The sequence below is a fragment of the Acartia tonsa genome, chromosome 6, assembly GCF_053477335.1.
Source record: "Acartia tonsa isolate MP-2025a chromosome 6, ASM5347733v1, whole genome shotgun sequence".
Classification (NCBI taxonomy): domain Eukaryota; kingdom Metazoa; phylum Arthropoda; class Copepoda; order Calanoida; family Acartiidae; genus Acartia; species Acartia tonsa.
The window spans coordinates 31,282,205-31,297,747 of record NC_137265.1 but is presented as its reverse complement, the minus strand read 5'-3'; the positions used below and the strand labels follow the sequence as shown (position 1 = coordinate 31,297,747).

Here is a 15,543-nt window from a genome sequence, read left to right as displayed (position 1 = left end):
CATTCAATTTTTTTGTTCTGAGTGGCAACATAAAGAATGTAGATTTTCGAGTGACTTCTAGCTTTAAAGGATTTGTCACTTTAAAAAAGGTTCAATGTTCAAATTTCATGCAATTTCAAATGATCTGGGAGTTTAAAGTTAAAATTTAAAAAGCGTCATTGAAGATTTAAATTTATTGGGGATGATTTTATCAAAAGGGGAGGGGTGGTATATCATACTCGCGTCATAGATTTAAACACATACACACACACACACATACATGACATCATACACACCCACACTTACGCATGTATATATCAGTATCAGCTGATTTGATCGCGTCACTGACGCAGTTTCAAAGTGTTGCTTGCCTGCGTAACTGTATGCGTTTGTGTGAGTCTATGCGTAAGTTACGCATTCACTTTTAATTAAAGTTCATAGAATATGATTCAAAATGCCATTCTTATTTCTTATGAAACAATTTTTATTAAAAGTTACATTGTGACATTTCTGTAGTAATAAAGTTAAAAAATTCAGTTAAAAACAATATGTTAAAATATATATTTAATTATCAAATTGTTTGTATTTTAATAATAAAATTTCTTATTTTGCATTTGTATCATCTTTAATCTTCTTACCCCATGGTGTGTTATAGGTTCCCCAAAGGTGATATTTTGGTTCTACAGTTGGAAGAAAAGAGATTTTACCATTAAAATAATACTTGTGTTTTATTCAAAAATATTTATTTTTTTCAGGTTTTAAGACAAAATTTTATCAAGTAGTGATTAGAAACTTTTAGACAGTATTTTATCTTCTACAATTATCAAAATGCAGGTAAGCTTCTTAAGCGCAGGAATTCTATAAGTTGTGTATGTTCGTCCTTGTTATTACTCAGAGTAAACTACGCTTTTTTATTTGTAGAATCATATTGAGCTATAATTGTGAATATTTGAGATTTGGTTCAACATTAATTAACCTTCATTAATGATTGTATTTTTGTTAAAATTTTCCCTTTTTGTAATTTACAAATCCTAAATAATAACAACAGTACCCCTCCTGTGAATTTAAATTATTATTTAAAAAGTTTGGGAATTACAAATTTTGAACCCTTTAGTGTAATTTACAGTCTAATTTCCCCTCATTGATAATACCTAACTGTCAAAATTAAAATGGTCTCTAGTCATTATGGCAGCTACGTATAAACATTATTGTTCTTGTTGCTTCATTTGAAATTTTTCTTTCTATAAAGCTTTTCATTAATGAATAAAAGTACAAATGTTTTTCTTTACAAAGAATAAATTAATAATAAGCTTAATATTGACTTTTGCATATATGCCGTAATACAAAGTACATAGATATGTACAAAGAATTTCATGCATTTCATAGGAACTTCTCAAATAATATTTTGTTAGATTAATTATTAATTGCAAAGTAGTGCTTTTTAGCCATGTTAAATCCAAAGGAGAGTTGTCTCTAGTTAACTATTTTCAACACCTTAATCTTAGTTTCCCCCACTCTGTCTTTTTAGGAATGTTTTTTTTATGAAAATATCTCGTTATATTATTGAGATTTTTACATTGTAGTTACAATTACAGTCTGCTATAAATTATTTCATGACAAAAGTTTTGTAACTTTACGTTAGAGGTTCTGAATCCTATTAAATGTAACCACTGCACTGTATATATATGTTATTCTTAAATATAATCTTAATTTGTTTATCATGTATGTATTGTAAGATCTTTAAAACTGCTTTGCTGGGAGATCTGTAAGTCGGTTAGGTTTTTTTTATCTAGGGCTATTAATTGTTGGTTAAAAATCTCGAGAAATATTTATGAAAAATTTAGATATAAATCAAAATAAGTGAGTGTCCCATTACATAGTGTATATGCATGACAGCACCTGTAAATGATGCTTAGTAATTTCTAGGATTGGCATTTGTATACTTAAAAATAAGGAAAATTAAATTTCAAATATTTTTGAAGAAAAATACGATAATTCAACAGCTTTAAAGATTTTACTTTACACGAATACAAACACTAGTCAACTTAAATTAGTATGAATATGATTTAATTGATTATTTAATTTATTGCATCCCCCCCCCCCCACATGAAAAATGATTATTATAAGTTATAACCACCACAGGACCAGTTGGTATATTCCTTAAGAAGCCCAACTAAATTAAAGTTCAGTGGTTAGCAAGATCTTAAGCTTGAGATGGACGGACAGACGAACAGACATCGTACTTTGTATTTTATATATTCTAACAAAGATCTTAGTTTAAAGATTATAAATATGATTACTTTGTTGTATGTGCGCTTTTTTGTAACGTTTAGTGTATTACAATAGCTTTAAATGTCAAATATTTTTATATTTATTTCAACTAAAGCTTTTAAACACTGAATTTTATCAAAATCAACTGAAATAGGAAAAAGTTGTTAGTTCTATGCTTGGAATTGAAAATTTCTTTAACTTTGTCTGTCCGTTTGTTACATTTTTCTTGGTATTTGAATAAAGTTTTTCATATCTATGTAATTTCTCCTTGAACATGTCATCCTTGTTTATATGTTTAGTTGGTCAGTATAATAGAGAAGCTAGCTTCCTATGGACAGGAGCACCTCCTAGCTCACTATGACACCCTCTCATCCTTGTTTATATGTTTAGTTGGTCAGTATGAAAGAGAAGCTAGCTTCCTATGGACAGGAGCACCTCCTAGCTTACTATGATACTCTCTCATCCTTGTTTATATGTTTAGTTGGTCAGTATGAAAGAGAAGCTAGCTTCCTATGGACAGGAGCACCTCCTTGCTCACTATGACACCCTCTCACAAGAACAACAAGCCCAACTTATCAAGGAATTGGAGTAAGTTCATTAATATCTTTATAGAAAGTGTAGAAGCTTAATAATCTATACTTGGAAGTACGTAGTAACATTTTAAACATATTCATTTATATATACTTTTTTTAAAACTAAATTTTCTATGAATGTTTCCTTCATTCATATATGCAATTTAAAAAGACGATTTTAAAGTCTTGATATTTTAAAAACTACGTGGTAAAAAATTTAAATTCTTTCAAATATATGCCATATAAATGTAGTTTAACCAATTAATCAGGAAAAAATATTCGGTTCACAAAATTAAGTTCAAATGCATTTCGTGAAACTACCCCTTTGAAATAAAATGTCAAACTAATATTTTATTTAGGAGTTCTTTATGTTAATTTTGGAGTTAAATGTTTTATTAATTTCAGGGAGTTAGATTTTGATGAAGTGATAGAATATTTCCAGAGAGCCACCAGTGATTTAGATTCTGTGGGACAGAAGCTGGATGACAAGTACGTTTGTAGCGAAGCTACTCTACAACAAGAGTATATTAGTCTGAATGTCACTTCGTATGTGACAACGTAAAAGTATTTTTACAGATAACTTAATTTTACTATTTTTTCTAACTTTTCATTTTTTTAGATAATAGTTATTTGCACTTCTACCATTCAAGCCATTAACTTTATAAGCTGCGTATTTATGGTTTTAATTATCATTGTTTTAACAATAGAAATAGGATGTGCGTGTCTGTTAAACTATTCAATTGGGTCTCGTAGTTATGTAGACATTGTTTATTTTGTGTTTTCATTAAGTATATTTATTTTTTTTCAATATCCTAAAAATGTTTATCACTTAATTATTTGATAATGTGACCAATCCTTAATTTGATAACTAAGGCTATTCCTGAAATAAATGTTTAGAATGAACCCTCTGGATGATTCTCAGTGTGGCTCAATCATCAAGTCAACTGACGAGGAGTTGATCCACTATCAGAACCTGAGCTTGGCAGAGATTGGAGCCGGTCACGTGGGCATCCTGCTGCTGGCTGGCGGTCAGGGAACCAGGCTTGGTGTCAGCTATCCTAAGGTAAGCCATGCGGACATCCTGTTAGCTGATGGTCAATGCATCATTCTTAGTGTCAACTGGCTTCATAAAATATCATTACACTAGCGGATACGCACCCTAGATGCCTCTAGGGGCACTTAAGATGAGAGGTTGAAAAGTCGACTCTCCCCATTTTTAATTTGAGTACTCAAAAGAAAAAATATATATTTTTGGCGGTTGGGTCAAATTTATTGGGTTGCCTAGCTACGGACAAAAAAACTTACTACTTTACATAATAGGATGTTATGTGAATGTACAAGAGATAAGTTATTAGAAACTTAATTTTCATATTCAAAAAAACAAAAACTAAGTAAAGGGTGTAAGAATATATTTCCGCAGGTTATAAACGTTTTATAAAGTCTTTTTTTTGCATGGATTAGGTAAAGAAAACCTGCTGGATATTTTGGAAAAAGATGAAATTTTTATATTAAATGTTCTCTAAACTGCCTTTTGATGTATGTAGTGGTCATGTATATTATGCTTAATAGGAAATAATATTGCAATTTCTTATCTCCTCAAGTATTTGTTCATATAGCATGATTAGAAGATTTTCGCATTATCAAAGAAATTATAGTAGAGCTGGGCTACTATTAAAGTATCTATTTATTTTGAAAGTCACAGTAATCTGTTTTATAATTTGTATCTAGTCTGAATATCTGACTTTAAAGTTAAAATATGCTTTCTAGGAAGGTTTTAATGGGCATTGTGATTTTTAACCAACAAGGGGGGGGGAAGTTTTGACACATTTGCGTAAACAGGGAGTATAGGCTTTATCTTTGGACTGAGAGGATAGGTTATTTGGGATAAAATCATTCTTATATGATGAATTTTCCCAAGTTCTAAGATTTTTTGGATAGGCCTCCAGGTTCCGGAGCTCCAGGCCTCCAGGTCCTCTCTGTACAGGTAAAAATTAAAAAAATAATTTTTTTTTTGAAGAGTTAGAAGTCAACCTATGAAACAAAATATGTATATTTTTGAATGTTATTCACATATTTGAAGAAAAAAACGCATATTTTGTTTCATAAGTTGACTTCTAACTCTTCAAAAAAAAAAAAAAAATTTTCACTTTTACCTGTACAGAGAGGACCTGGAGGCCTGGAGCTCCGGAACCTGGAGGCCTATCCAAAAAATCTTAAAACTTGGGAAAATTCATCATATAAGAATGATTTTATCCCTAATAACCTATACTCTCAGTCCAAAGATAAAGCCTATACTCCCTGTTTACGCAAATGTGTCAAAACTTCCCCCCCCCCTTGTGTAATAGAATTAATTTTTAAGGGAATGTACAACGTCGGTCTTCCCTCTGATAAGACTCTGTTCCAACTGCAGGCTGAGAGGATACTAAAATTAGAGAGGCTCGCAGCACAGGTATACAATTACATATCTCAGTAGCATTATCTTTAGATTCCATAAAATATAGTTTTTCTTCCTCATAGAAAGATAAAATGAAACTCTTGAATGTTGCTTCTCTCTAACCCTAAGGGAGGGGGTTATTTAAATATAAATATACCCTCAACCCTTTTTTATATATTCTTATGTTATGCTTTTAATTTAGAATTTTTTCTGAGGCCAAGTCATTTAGAGTTAATTTAGCCTAAAAACTGCTTAGGATCAATGCAATAATATCTTGTATTAAAATTTATCGGCGCAGGGAAGTTTATAGAGTTTATTTTCAATACCTTTTTGACTTATTCAATTTCAAATTTTAGGCTTCTAAATTAATTATAACTTGTTTAGTTATTTTAATGTTTATTTTTAGTTCATACTTTTTTAGGAAACTGGTAAAAGTGGAAAAATAACCTGGTACATAATGACCTCAGCTAGCACAGTTGGACCGACACAAAAATTTTTCAAGGTATTATTTTTTTAGCTTTGTATCTTAACATGGAGTTTCTTTATGGCATGCTTAATTTGTAAGAATTTATCATTTTCTTTGTTAAATAGATGAAAAAGTAATAGGATCAAAAGTTTATTTGTAAAAACTAATTTTTTTTCTTTTGATTAAAGCAAAGCCTTTGACTAATATCACAATAATTCTTATTTTGTTTCAGGACAATGACTATTTTGGATTAAGTAAAGAAAACATTATTGTATTTCAACAAGGAACCCTTCCCTGCTTCACATTTGAGGTATGCTTCATATAATATTATATTTTGTATATTCAAATGAGTGCTCTTATCTTCAACTTTTTAAAAATGCACATTATTTCCGATATGAAGACAGGATTATTGTGAGAAAAATGGTAAGGATCAAAGGCTGCTATTCAGCCTATAATTCAAATTAATATTGCCGCAAATTTCATATTTTGTTGGTCAAGTTGGCGTAATTTTATGTTACTGAAGGGGAGTGGGTAAGAAGGGGGAGAAAAAGGGAAGGGGGTTATGGGGAAATTTTCCCTTAAAATTGTTTGTCATGCAGAATCACATTCCCTTTTCCCTGAGTAAGGATAGAAAGCAAGTGATATAAAAGGAAGAACAGTTCATACTTACAATGTGTATACAAAAAGATTTAAGTTTTGATTGATATTTTTTTTTATGATTTTAATAATTTTAATTTTTTTTAGGGTAAAATAATTTTGGGTGAGAAGCACAAAATTTCCCGCGCACCTGATGGTAACGGTGGTCTCTACAGAGCTCTCAGGTAAATTTCCCACGCCCCTGATGGTTACGGGGGTCTCTACAGAGCTCTCAGTTAAATTTTCCACGCCCCTGATGGTTACAGTGGTCTCTACAGAGCTCTCAGGTAAATTTCCCACGCCCCAGATGGTTACGGTGGTCTCTACAGAGCTCTCAGGTAAATTTCCCACGCCCCTGATGGTAACGGTGGTCTCTACAGAGCTCTCAGGTAAATTTCCCGCGCACCTGATGGTAACGGTGGTCTCTATACAGAGCTCTCAGGTAAATTTCCCGCACTCCTGATGGTAACGGTGGTCTCTACAGAGCCCTCAGGTAAATTTCCCGCACTCCTGATGGTAACGGTGGTCTCTACAGAGCTCTCATGTAGAAGCATTATATTTTTTTCGATCTCTAATTCAGGCCAACAAAACTGTAATAAACCTTAGGATTTTTTATCATTTCAGTAAAAATAAACATTACAAATAGAAATTCTTTTTATTTTAGAACTGAAGGTGTATTGGAAGATATGAAGAAGAGAGGAATCAAGTATATTCAGCTTTACTGCGTGGACAATATTCTAGTCAGAGTTGGAGACCCTGTCTTCATTGGATACTGTCTTTCCAAGGGAGCAGAGTGTGCTAATAAGGTATATAAACTCTAGAGTTGGCACCGTTGTTTTTTTTTGTCAGACTTCTCTCTCCGTAATTCAGGAGTGTAAAGTATTAAATAAAGATAGAATTTAAGACCCTTTCTTTGGATACTGTCTTTCAAATGAGCAGGGATTTACACCATCCAAAGATCGAAAAGCCATGATTCTAATTATAAATTATTAAGTTCAAAGGAGTTTATTTTTCAAAAAAAAAGATTACAAATTATTATTCTAAGATTTCTTTAAAAAGTGCAAAATATACAATTCAACTGAAGCTATACTTTGAAGTTGATAACCCGGTCTCGAGTTTACAGAGTTTGAAACTCTGTTCTTAAACACCGCCTCGCATTCTTAATATTAATTTTTTTCTTCGAATTTATAATGCAACTTTACAATCATCATGGTTTTTATTTACATAATGCAGATTTATTATTATATCCATAATTTTTTTTATATAGGTTGTAAGAAAACAGTTCCCCACCGAAGCTGTCGGCATCACTTGTAAGGTTGATGACCATTATCAGGTAACAAATTGCCCGCCAAAACTGTTTTGTTCAAAGAATTGGTTATCAGAAAGAAATTTCGCCGTTCTCCTCTTAGAATTTTTTTTTCAATTTTGAAAATTTGAGTATATATATTTATATAATTGACTAATTGAGTGTTTTTGACTACTGACTTTGGACCTAAATTAAAATGACCTTTTTCCTATTTACTTAAGACTTTATACTTTGTGACTAATGTTAAATTATATAAATGATTATTGTTTGAATAACCTTTGATATCACATTTTATATCCGGAAACATATTTTTATTTTATAATTAGATGTATTTGAATAAAAGACCAATTAAATTGAAGTATGTATCAAATTTAAATAAATTTTACCGACTTAAATATTTGATTGACTGAATTTATGGCTAAATTGAATAATCTAATAACTACTATCTATAATACAAAGTAGCTTGATGTCCGTCCGTCTAAAGCTTAAGATCTCTGTAACCACTGAACCGATCGGATTCTACTCTTCAGGGAATATACCTACTGGTCCTGTGGTGGTTTTAAGCTATTTTCTTGGAGGCTGAGACACCCCGAACCCCCCCCAAAAAGAAAACCCCTCCCATTTTTTTTTGTAGGAGATTTCCTTAATCCTTTTTTTTGTAGTTAATATCCTTTGTCCTTTTTTTGTTTGTAGGAGATATCCTTGGTCCATTTTTTTTGTAGAAGATTTCCTTGGTTCTTCTTATATTTTTTTAAAATTTCACCTTAACTTTTTTTTCATCTCTTGGGGTAAAGCCCCTAGAGGCTAGGGGCGAAGCCGCTAGTGTTATATATTTGATGTAATTTGACTTTGACAAAACGTTTGTCAAATTTAGGACTAACAAATATTTTTAACTTTCCTTAACCTCGTAACTTGTTAGAAAATTTGATGTCTTTGTTACGAATTCGATTACGAGAGATCAACTATTCAACCCCCCCCCCCTTATCTGAAGGTCATTTTTAATCTATGATAAATTTTATTTCAATTATGTCATTGATTTTGATTATTTTACAATCTTGAATTTAAAATCCTGGACATTTTGATAATCCTGTAATATCCAAATAATTCTTTAAGTAGTAATAAATTTAAATTCCATTCTTATCTTAGTAAATATGTAGTAAAGATAAGCTGCAAGTTAATTTCTTATGAATGTGTCATAAATTATTAATAAAACTGACGGATTTTTCTAATGCTAATTAGTCTAAAGTACTTTATTTAATATTTATTTTATTACTCTTGTATAACTATTCATAACTTTTATATGCGTAGCATCTCTAAATTGTCATTTCTCCCCCAGTCATTTTTTGTAAGTAATAGTGCCAGTTTCAGGGTCAAGAGATTTCCTATTATTTACAGACTGCTAACCTAACCTTGTAAATCTACTCTAGTCTGCTGTACTATCTTAAATTCTTTAAGATGCAAGATGCACTACTTATGGACTTATTCCTTTCTAGGTTGTAGTAGAGTATTCTGAGATCACAACAAAGTCAGCAGAGTTGAATAACAAGGATGGTTCATTAGACTACTCTGCAGTTAATATTATTATTATTCTTTTTTAGGTTGTAGAGTATTCAGAGATCACAACAAAGTCTGCAGAACTGAGTAACAAGGATGGTTCATTAGTCTACTCTGCAGCTAACATCTGTATTCATTTCTTTACCCTCGAATTCTTGGGTAAGTTTGGTTGTTATATGCCCTTACAGTATTTTTCTTAAGACTTAAAATTACTATATCATATAACTAACCAAAATGAAATATAAAATATATTTGCCTGATCGCTGAAGATTTAACCGGTAAAATTTCGTAAACAGCTTGAGCATTTTATGTCCAAGGAAGATTTAAAGACACTTTAAGTAAGATACGACACCCCTTCCTCAGAGGCATGGTCCCAAAAACAAAATGACAACCCCCTCCCCCCCCCCCCCTACTTTCCCTCAAATTTTTTTGGAAAATTTACAGAGTTATTACGAAGTATTAAACATTAAATATTCATTTAAATCATATCTCTAATGTTCAGAACGAGTTGTGACAACGAATGAGAGATTGTTACAGCACCACGTGGCTAAGAAGAAGATTCCCTATGTGAATGAGAAGGGAGACCTGATCAAGCCCTCAGAACCCAATGGTATCAAGATGGAGAAATTTGTTTTTGATGTTTTCAGGTGATATATTGTTAAGTAGCGCAGCTACTCTTAAACTTCTATTGCCTTTTTTACTCCCTCGCAATGCTATATTAAGCTATAGAAAAAGGTAATATTTCTTGATATGTGACTGATTTTAAAATTTAAAGTTCCACTAAAACCAAAAGAAAAAACTATTGTCTTTTGCTTGTCTATAACCTATTTGTAGTGTTAAAATACTTTTTCGCAAGTTTTTTATTTTATTTTTCTTAATTAAATATTATATTCTCTTGGCCTTTTGAAAACTATTTTTTATGAATATTTCTGACTAATATGATCAAATTTAGATTTGCTGAGAACTTTGTTGTCTGGGAATGTTTGAGAGACGAAGAGTTTGCTCCCCTGAAAAATGCCGAAGGTGCTAAGGACTGTACACCATCTTATTGTAGGTATGTAAGGACTGTATTCCTGAAATTTATTTAAGATAATACTAATTACATTGATTATTAGAAGAGTGCAGTAGGGGTGTTTCTATTTTAGATTAAGAATTTGTTAATGACTAGTTACCTTTCCTACTGTGACTTACACCCCATTTGCTAATTTTTGTACATGCCTTAAATATTATTCTATTTTTGTCGCACTTTTTTCCCAATGGATTATTTGGGCCCATAAAAGAAAAGTTATTAGTTCTACAAATTTTCAAACAGTTAATATTTACAAATATTGATCCAATTATATTTTTTCCACCTTAATGTTCAATGGTATTTATTTGCAGTAGCAGAAAAAATTAATTCTTTGTTAAAAAGAAAGTTTTTTTTATACTGAGAAATAAATATGTATTGTATTTAATGATAATTTTTCATGATGAAACTTGTTTAGGAATGCAGTATTGGCCCTCCACCAGAAATGGTTGAAAATGGCTGGAGCAGAAATTATCTCAACCTCAGGTGTGTATTTTGTCTTTAGAGGGATAATTCGCAATAAAAAATGTTTCGGCCTACCATATTAAAATAGAAATTATTTCAATAATTCTCTTCTATCAAAAAGTTGACTTGCAAAGTAGCTTCGCTATATACAGTGTGTTTTTTTATGAGAACTTTTTTGAAAGCAATTTTACCCCACTTATAGTTATCAGAATTTAATGATTAATGGCTTATTTTCTTCGTTTTTAAAGGCAATTAATAGAACATTAAAAAAATATTACAGTTTTTGTTAAAAAAGTACAGTAAAATGTAAAATTCAAAACTTAGGTGTCAACATCTAAAAATGGTTTTAGCGCATTTTTCTTATGTTCAAATCTTCTACCTTTTGCAAGAATGGCTGCAAAACACTTTAAAGTTGAGATCTAGAGCTAAAAATGTATACAGATACTATTGGGGACATGTACTAGAACATATCAAAGTTTGAAGGTCATATCTCAATCAGGGAGGGAGTACTGCCCCCCCCCAAAGTCGACTACTTAAAATCCAATTTTTTTCTTGCAAAGGGTAGAAGATTTGAACATAAGAAAAATGCGCTAAAACCATTTTTAGATGTTGACACCTGAGTTTTGAATTTTACATTTACTGTACTTTTTAATTAAAAACTGAAATATTTTTTTAATGTTCTATTAATTGCCTTTAAAAACGAAGAAAATAAGCCATTAATCATTAAATTCTGATAACTTTAAGTGGGGTAAAATTGCTTTCAAAAAAGTTCTCATAAAAAAAAACACACTGTATTTTGATTCATTATAAAATTAGCTAACTCTGCTCTCATATTTTTTCTAAAGTTATACAAATCTTTTTAAAAGTTTATTTAATAGTATAATAAATCAATGTGGTATTTTTAACCCAAATATGAATTAATCTTCTAGAATAGTTATTTCTCGCATCGTATTATAAACAGCTTTCTGCGGATATAGAATGTACAATTATAAGATTAAAACCAGTTTTTTAGCCCCAAGATGCCGAAGGCACGGATGAAAAAACTGGTTTTAATCTTATGACTGTACATTTTTATATTCGTAGAAAGCTGGATATAATACGATGTTAGACAGTTTTTTTGTATGGATGAGAACCGGTTCCTATCCACCGGATTCGAATGAATATATTTTTTCTTTTAAAACTTGCGTACAATTTTGGTCTACTGCATTCCAGCACTTTGTCACGTGTATTGCGTACAGTCTGAACTAGTCAATGCATGCATTGCGTAAAAATCTTGTCTCTTATCCTACATCTCATACTATTTATTATGTCAACAATTTAATTATGCTAATTAATCTTAAAACTTGGTTTGGAAAACAATTGTGTACAACTTTGGGCATTTTAGCTAGTAACAAAGAATTTAAAATAAACACATTATTTATTATTTGTTACAAACGGCCTAAAACCTAACCTGAACCAAAATATCCTGAAACTTTCTTTGTCATTTCTGGTATGATTTTACAGTTTACAAAATTTTACCAGACACAACATGACTGAAATTCTGCAACCCTAGTGAATATAAACTTATATTTATAAATGTTATAATTATCTATTTGTAGGTGATGAGGCTCCCCTTATGACCAGCCCGGCTAGTGAAGGAAACAATAACCTCGACTCTAATGGAAAGGTATGGTCTCTTTTTAGTTACCTAATCTCTTTTCAACTTGGATATGCCCCTAATTCCAATGAGCATATTTTTAAAATCTAAGTCATATGCAGTGATTCATTGACGATACATGTATGATAATTGTCCATATACCACATTTTATTATCGAAGGGGCAGTTGCACGAAATGCATTAACCTAAAGGGGTAGTTTCACGAAATGCATTTGAACTTAATTTAGTGAACCGCTTATTTTTTCTTAGTTAGTGGGGTAAACTACATTTAAATAGCATATATTTGAAATAAATTCAATTTTCTACCACGTAGTTTTTAAAATATCAAGACCTGAAAATTGTCTTTTTGTGATATATGCAATTTAAAAAGACGATTTTCAAGTCTTGATATTTCAAAAACTATGTGGTAGAAAATTGAAATTTTTTTCAAATATATGCCATATAAATGTAGTTTAACCATTTAACCAGGATATAATATGCGGTTCACTAAATTAAGTTCAAATGCATTTCGTGAAACTACCCCTTTAGTGAAACGGATATTTTATCCGAATAAATGGTTTAAACAACATCTATACTCTAACTGGCATATACTTAAAAGAATTTCAATATTCTACCTCGTAGTTTTAAAATTATCAAGACTTGAAAATCATATTTTATACCTAATATATTCAACATAAATGGCTTTTTTTATAAAAAAAACAGCATGACTAATATTTTAGTGTTGCATGATTGTTTGTTATTTATTGTAATACAAAATTCTATTTATTAGATGGTTTTCTAGTAACTTCTTGTTTCCAATCAAACTCGTTAGATGCACTTCATACAAGTTTGTTTATTTTTGTTATATAATGCTCACTTTTATTTCAGGAGGTTGAAGAAGTAGTCATCACAGAGATATCTCCCCTTGTCTCCTATGCTGGGGAGGGACTCGAACCCTTGGTTTCTGGGAAACAATTCACCACCCCTCTCCACCTTTCTTGTTGACAACAATACAACTTTCTTAGCTTTGGTCACCAGTAACTTATCTTTATATAATTGCATTAATGTTCCAATTTAAAAAAAAATCCTAAAAGCACAAGAATTATTTAAAAACACAAGTATTCCACATTTTGACCAAATCTTTGATATTCAAAGTATATTATATGTATTTTTATCCTAAAGTATTATTCATAATTTAAGATGATAATTTTTCTAAAACAAAGACTATGCTTCTTAATAATGTAAACTTAAAAATTGCTCTAATTAAGTTAAATTCTAATCACAAATTGTTTTTACAACGGCATTATTATTATTATAATAAAGTTTTATTATATTGACTTAAAAAGTGAAATAAAACACTACTGTGATTTTATTATAATTTTATTCTAAAGATTTTAATGAATTGATTGTTTTATTTTTATAAAGAATATGGAAATATATATATTAATAATTATGAACATAGTGTTTTTATTTTTGTATTTAATACAACATTTATTTTCTTGTTGGGTGGGATACGTCACTCCCCCCCCCCCCCTCCGGCCCTCCTTTAATCTTCCTTATAGTTTAGCTGCAACCTTTGTTTATCTTCACTTGCCCACAATTGCTGCGTAAATCAAATGGATGCTGAGCAATATTGGTATAATTATTTATCGCATCGTATTCGACAGCTTTCCGCGCTTGTTAAATTTAAAAAAATAAAACTCTGGCCTTTGGGTTTAACAAAACTGATATTAATCTTATAATTAAATTTTACCATTCGTAATACGTCTTTATGAATAATTTTTAAAATTTCAATTGTAATTTTCACAATCCTTACTTACACATACAATTTAAAAGCGCTAAAATATTTATTAGGGAAGTTTCCAGTTTTTAATAGCGAAGCTACTCTATAATTTGAAATGTCCGTATGTATCAGTTTTGGGTAAACGTGATTTTCTCGGCTCCTATAATAGACAAAAGGCTGAAATTTTTTGACAACATTCCCATTATTAAGGAGCCCAATTAACTATAAAACATCAATGGCGGACGAACCGCTTTTTAACAGGTTTTAGGCTATTTTTATCACATTTATCTCCATATCTTTGGTGTTTATATGGTCCAATTTCCAAAATTTTTTCAGTTTTAGATATCAAAATAAAATTTCCTGTCATTTCAAGAAAACAACTATGACGGTCAGGTTTTAGGCTATTTTTGTATTTTTCACATTTTTATCCATGCCTTTGGTGTTTTGGGTCCGATTTCCAAAATTTTTTCAGTTATAAATATCAAAATTAAATTTCCTGTCTTTTCAAGAAAACATCAATGGCGGTCAAACTGCCTTTTTGCAGGTTTTTGGCTATTTTTATATTTTTTACATTTTTCCTCATATCTTTCGTGCACCAGGACCTCTGACTTGATAACTGCCGAAATGCAGACATAGATCTTTCTGCTAGGACTCTACTGATCTCTTTGATAAAATTTGGAGGCAAAAAAAGATACCAACAGACTGGTCTAAAGGTATAATCATAAAACTACCTAAGAAGGGAGATTTGAACAATTGTGATAATTGGAGAGGAATTATGCTGCTTTCTATCCCAAGCAAGGTCCTATGTAAAGTTATTTTAAACAGAATTGATGAGAAAATTGACAATAAACTAAGAGAAGAACAAGCTGGATTCCGTTCTGGAAGGGGCTGTGTTGACCAAATTTTCACCCTTAGGACAGTTATTGAACAATGTGTTGAATTTAACAAGCCACTCCATGTAAATTTTGTTGATTTCTCTAAGGCCTTTGACTCCATACACAGACAAACACTCTGGAAAATACTAAGAAGTTATGGTATACCTGAATAGATGATAATTATGATAACTAAATTTTATGACAACTTCCAAGTCTGTGTTTCAGTTGGAAACAATAAGACATCTGATTTGAAAATAAGCACTGGAGTTAGACAGGAATACATTTTATCACCCATTCTATTTATATTGGTCATTGACTGGGTGATGAAGAAAACCACAGAGGACAAAAAACGTAGTCTCCAGCTGGGCATACTAGGACACCTAGAAGATCTGGACTTTGCTGATGACCTGGCACTGGTTTCAGAAACAATTAAACATCTACAAGCTAAGACAGATAGACTAGTCAAAAATGCAGGACAAGTCGGGCTCTTTTTTAATGTCA

General features: G+C 31.0%; 1 protein-coding gene across 2 annotated transcripts; it reads left to right on the top strand.

Moving 5' to 3' along the window:
* Nucleotides 1-724: 724 nt before the first annotated feature.
* Nucleotides 725-13,841, top strand: mmy (UDP-N-acetylglucosamine pyrophosphorylase mmy). Of its 2 annotated transcripts, none has more exons than XM_080164357.1 (16): nt 725-813; nt 2,641-2,838; nt 3,228-3,311; nt 3,720-3,885; nt 5,182-5,271; nt 5,678-5,758; nt 5,955-6,032; nt 6,467-6,543; nt 7,023-7,164; nt 7,626-7,691; nt 9,263-9,377; nt 9,721-9,865; nt 10,171-10,272; nt 10,703-10,770; nt 12,348-12,415; nt 13,273-13,841. In XM_080164357.1, the coding sequence occupies exons 2-16, from the start codon at nt 2,741-2,743 to the stop codon at nt 13,387-13,389; spliced, it is 1,497 nt and encodes a 498-aa protein (XP_080020483.1). In that variant the 5' UTR covers nt 725-813; nt 2,641-2,740; the 3' UTR covers nt 13,390-13,841. The 2 variants fall into 2 exon arrangements, with proteins under 2 accessions (XP_080020483.1, XP_080020481.1); XM_080164355.1 differs by having other exon boundaries at nt 732-813; nt 2,732-2,838.
* The last annotated feature ends 1,702 nt before the right edge of the window (nt 13,842-15,543 follow it).

Bases quoted from the DNA above. Each gene is read 5' to 3' on its own strand.
- mmy (XM_080164355.1), top strand. The intron at 2,839-3,227 runs GTAAGTTCATTA...TATTAATTTCAG, and splicing joins CAACTTATCAAGGAATTGGA to GGAGTTAGATTTTGATGAAG. The intron at 12,416-13,272 runs GTATGGTCTCTT...CTTTTATTTCAG, and splicing joins ACCTCGACTCTAATGGAAAG to GAGGTTGAAGAAGTAGTCAT.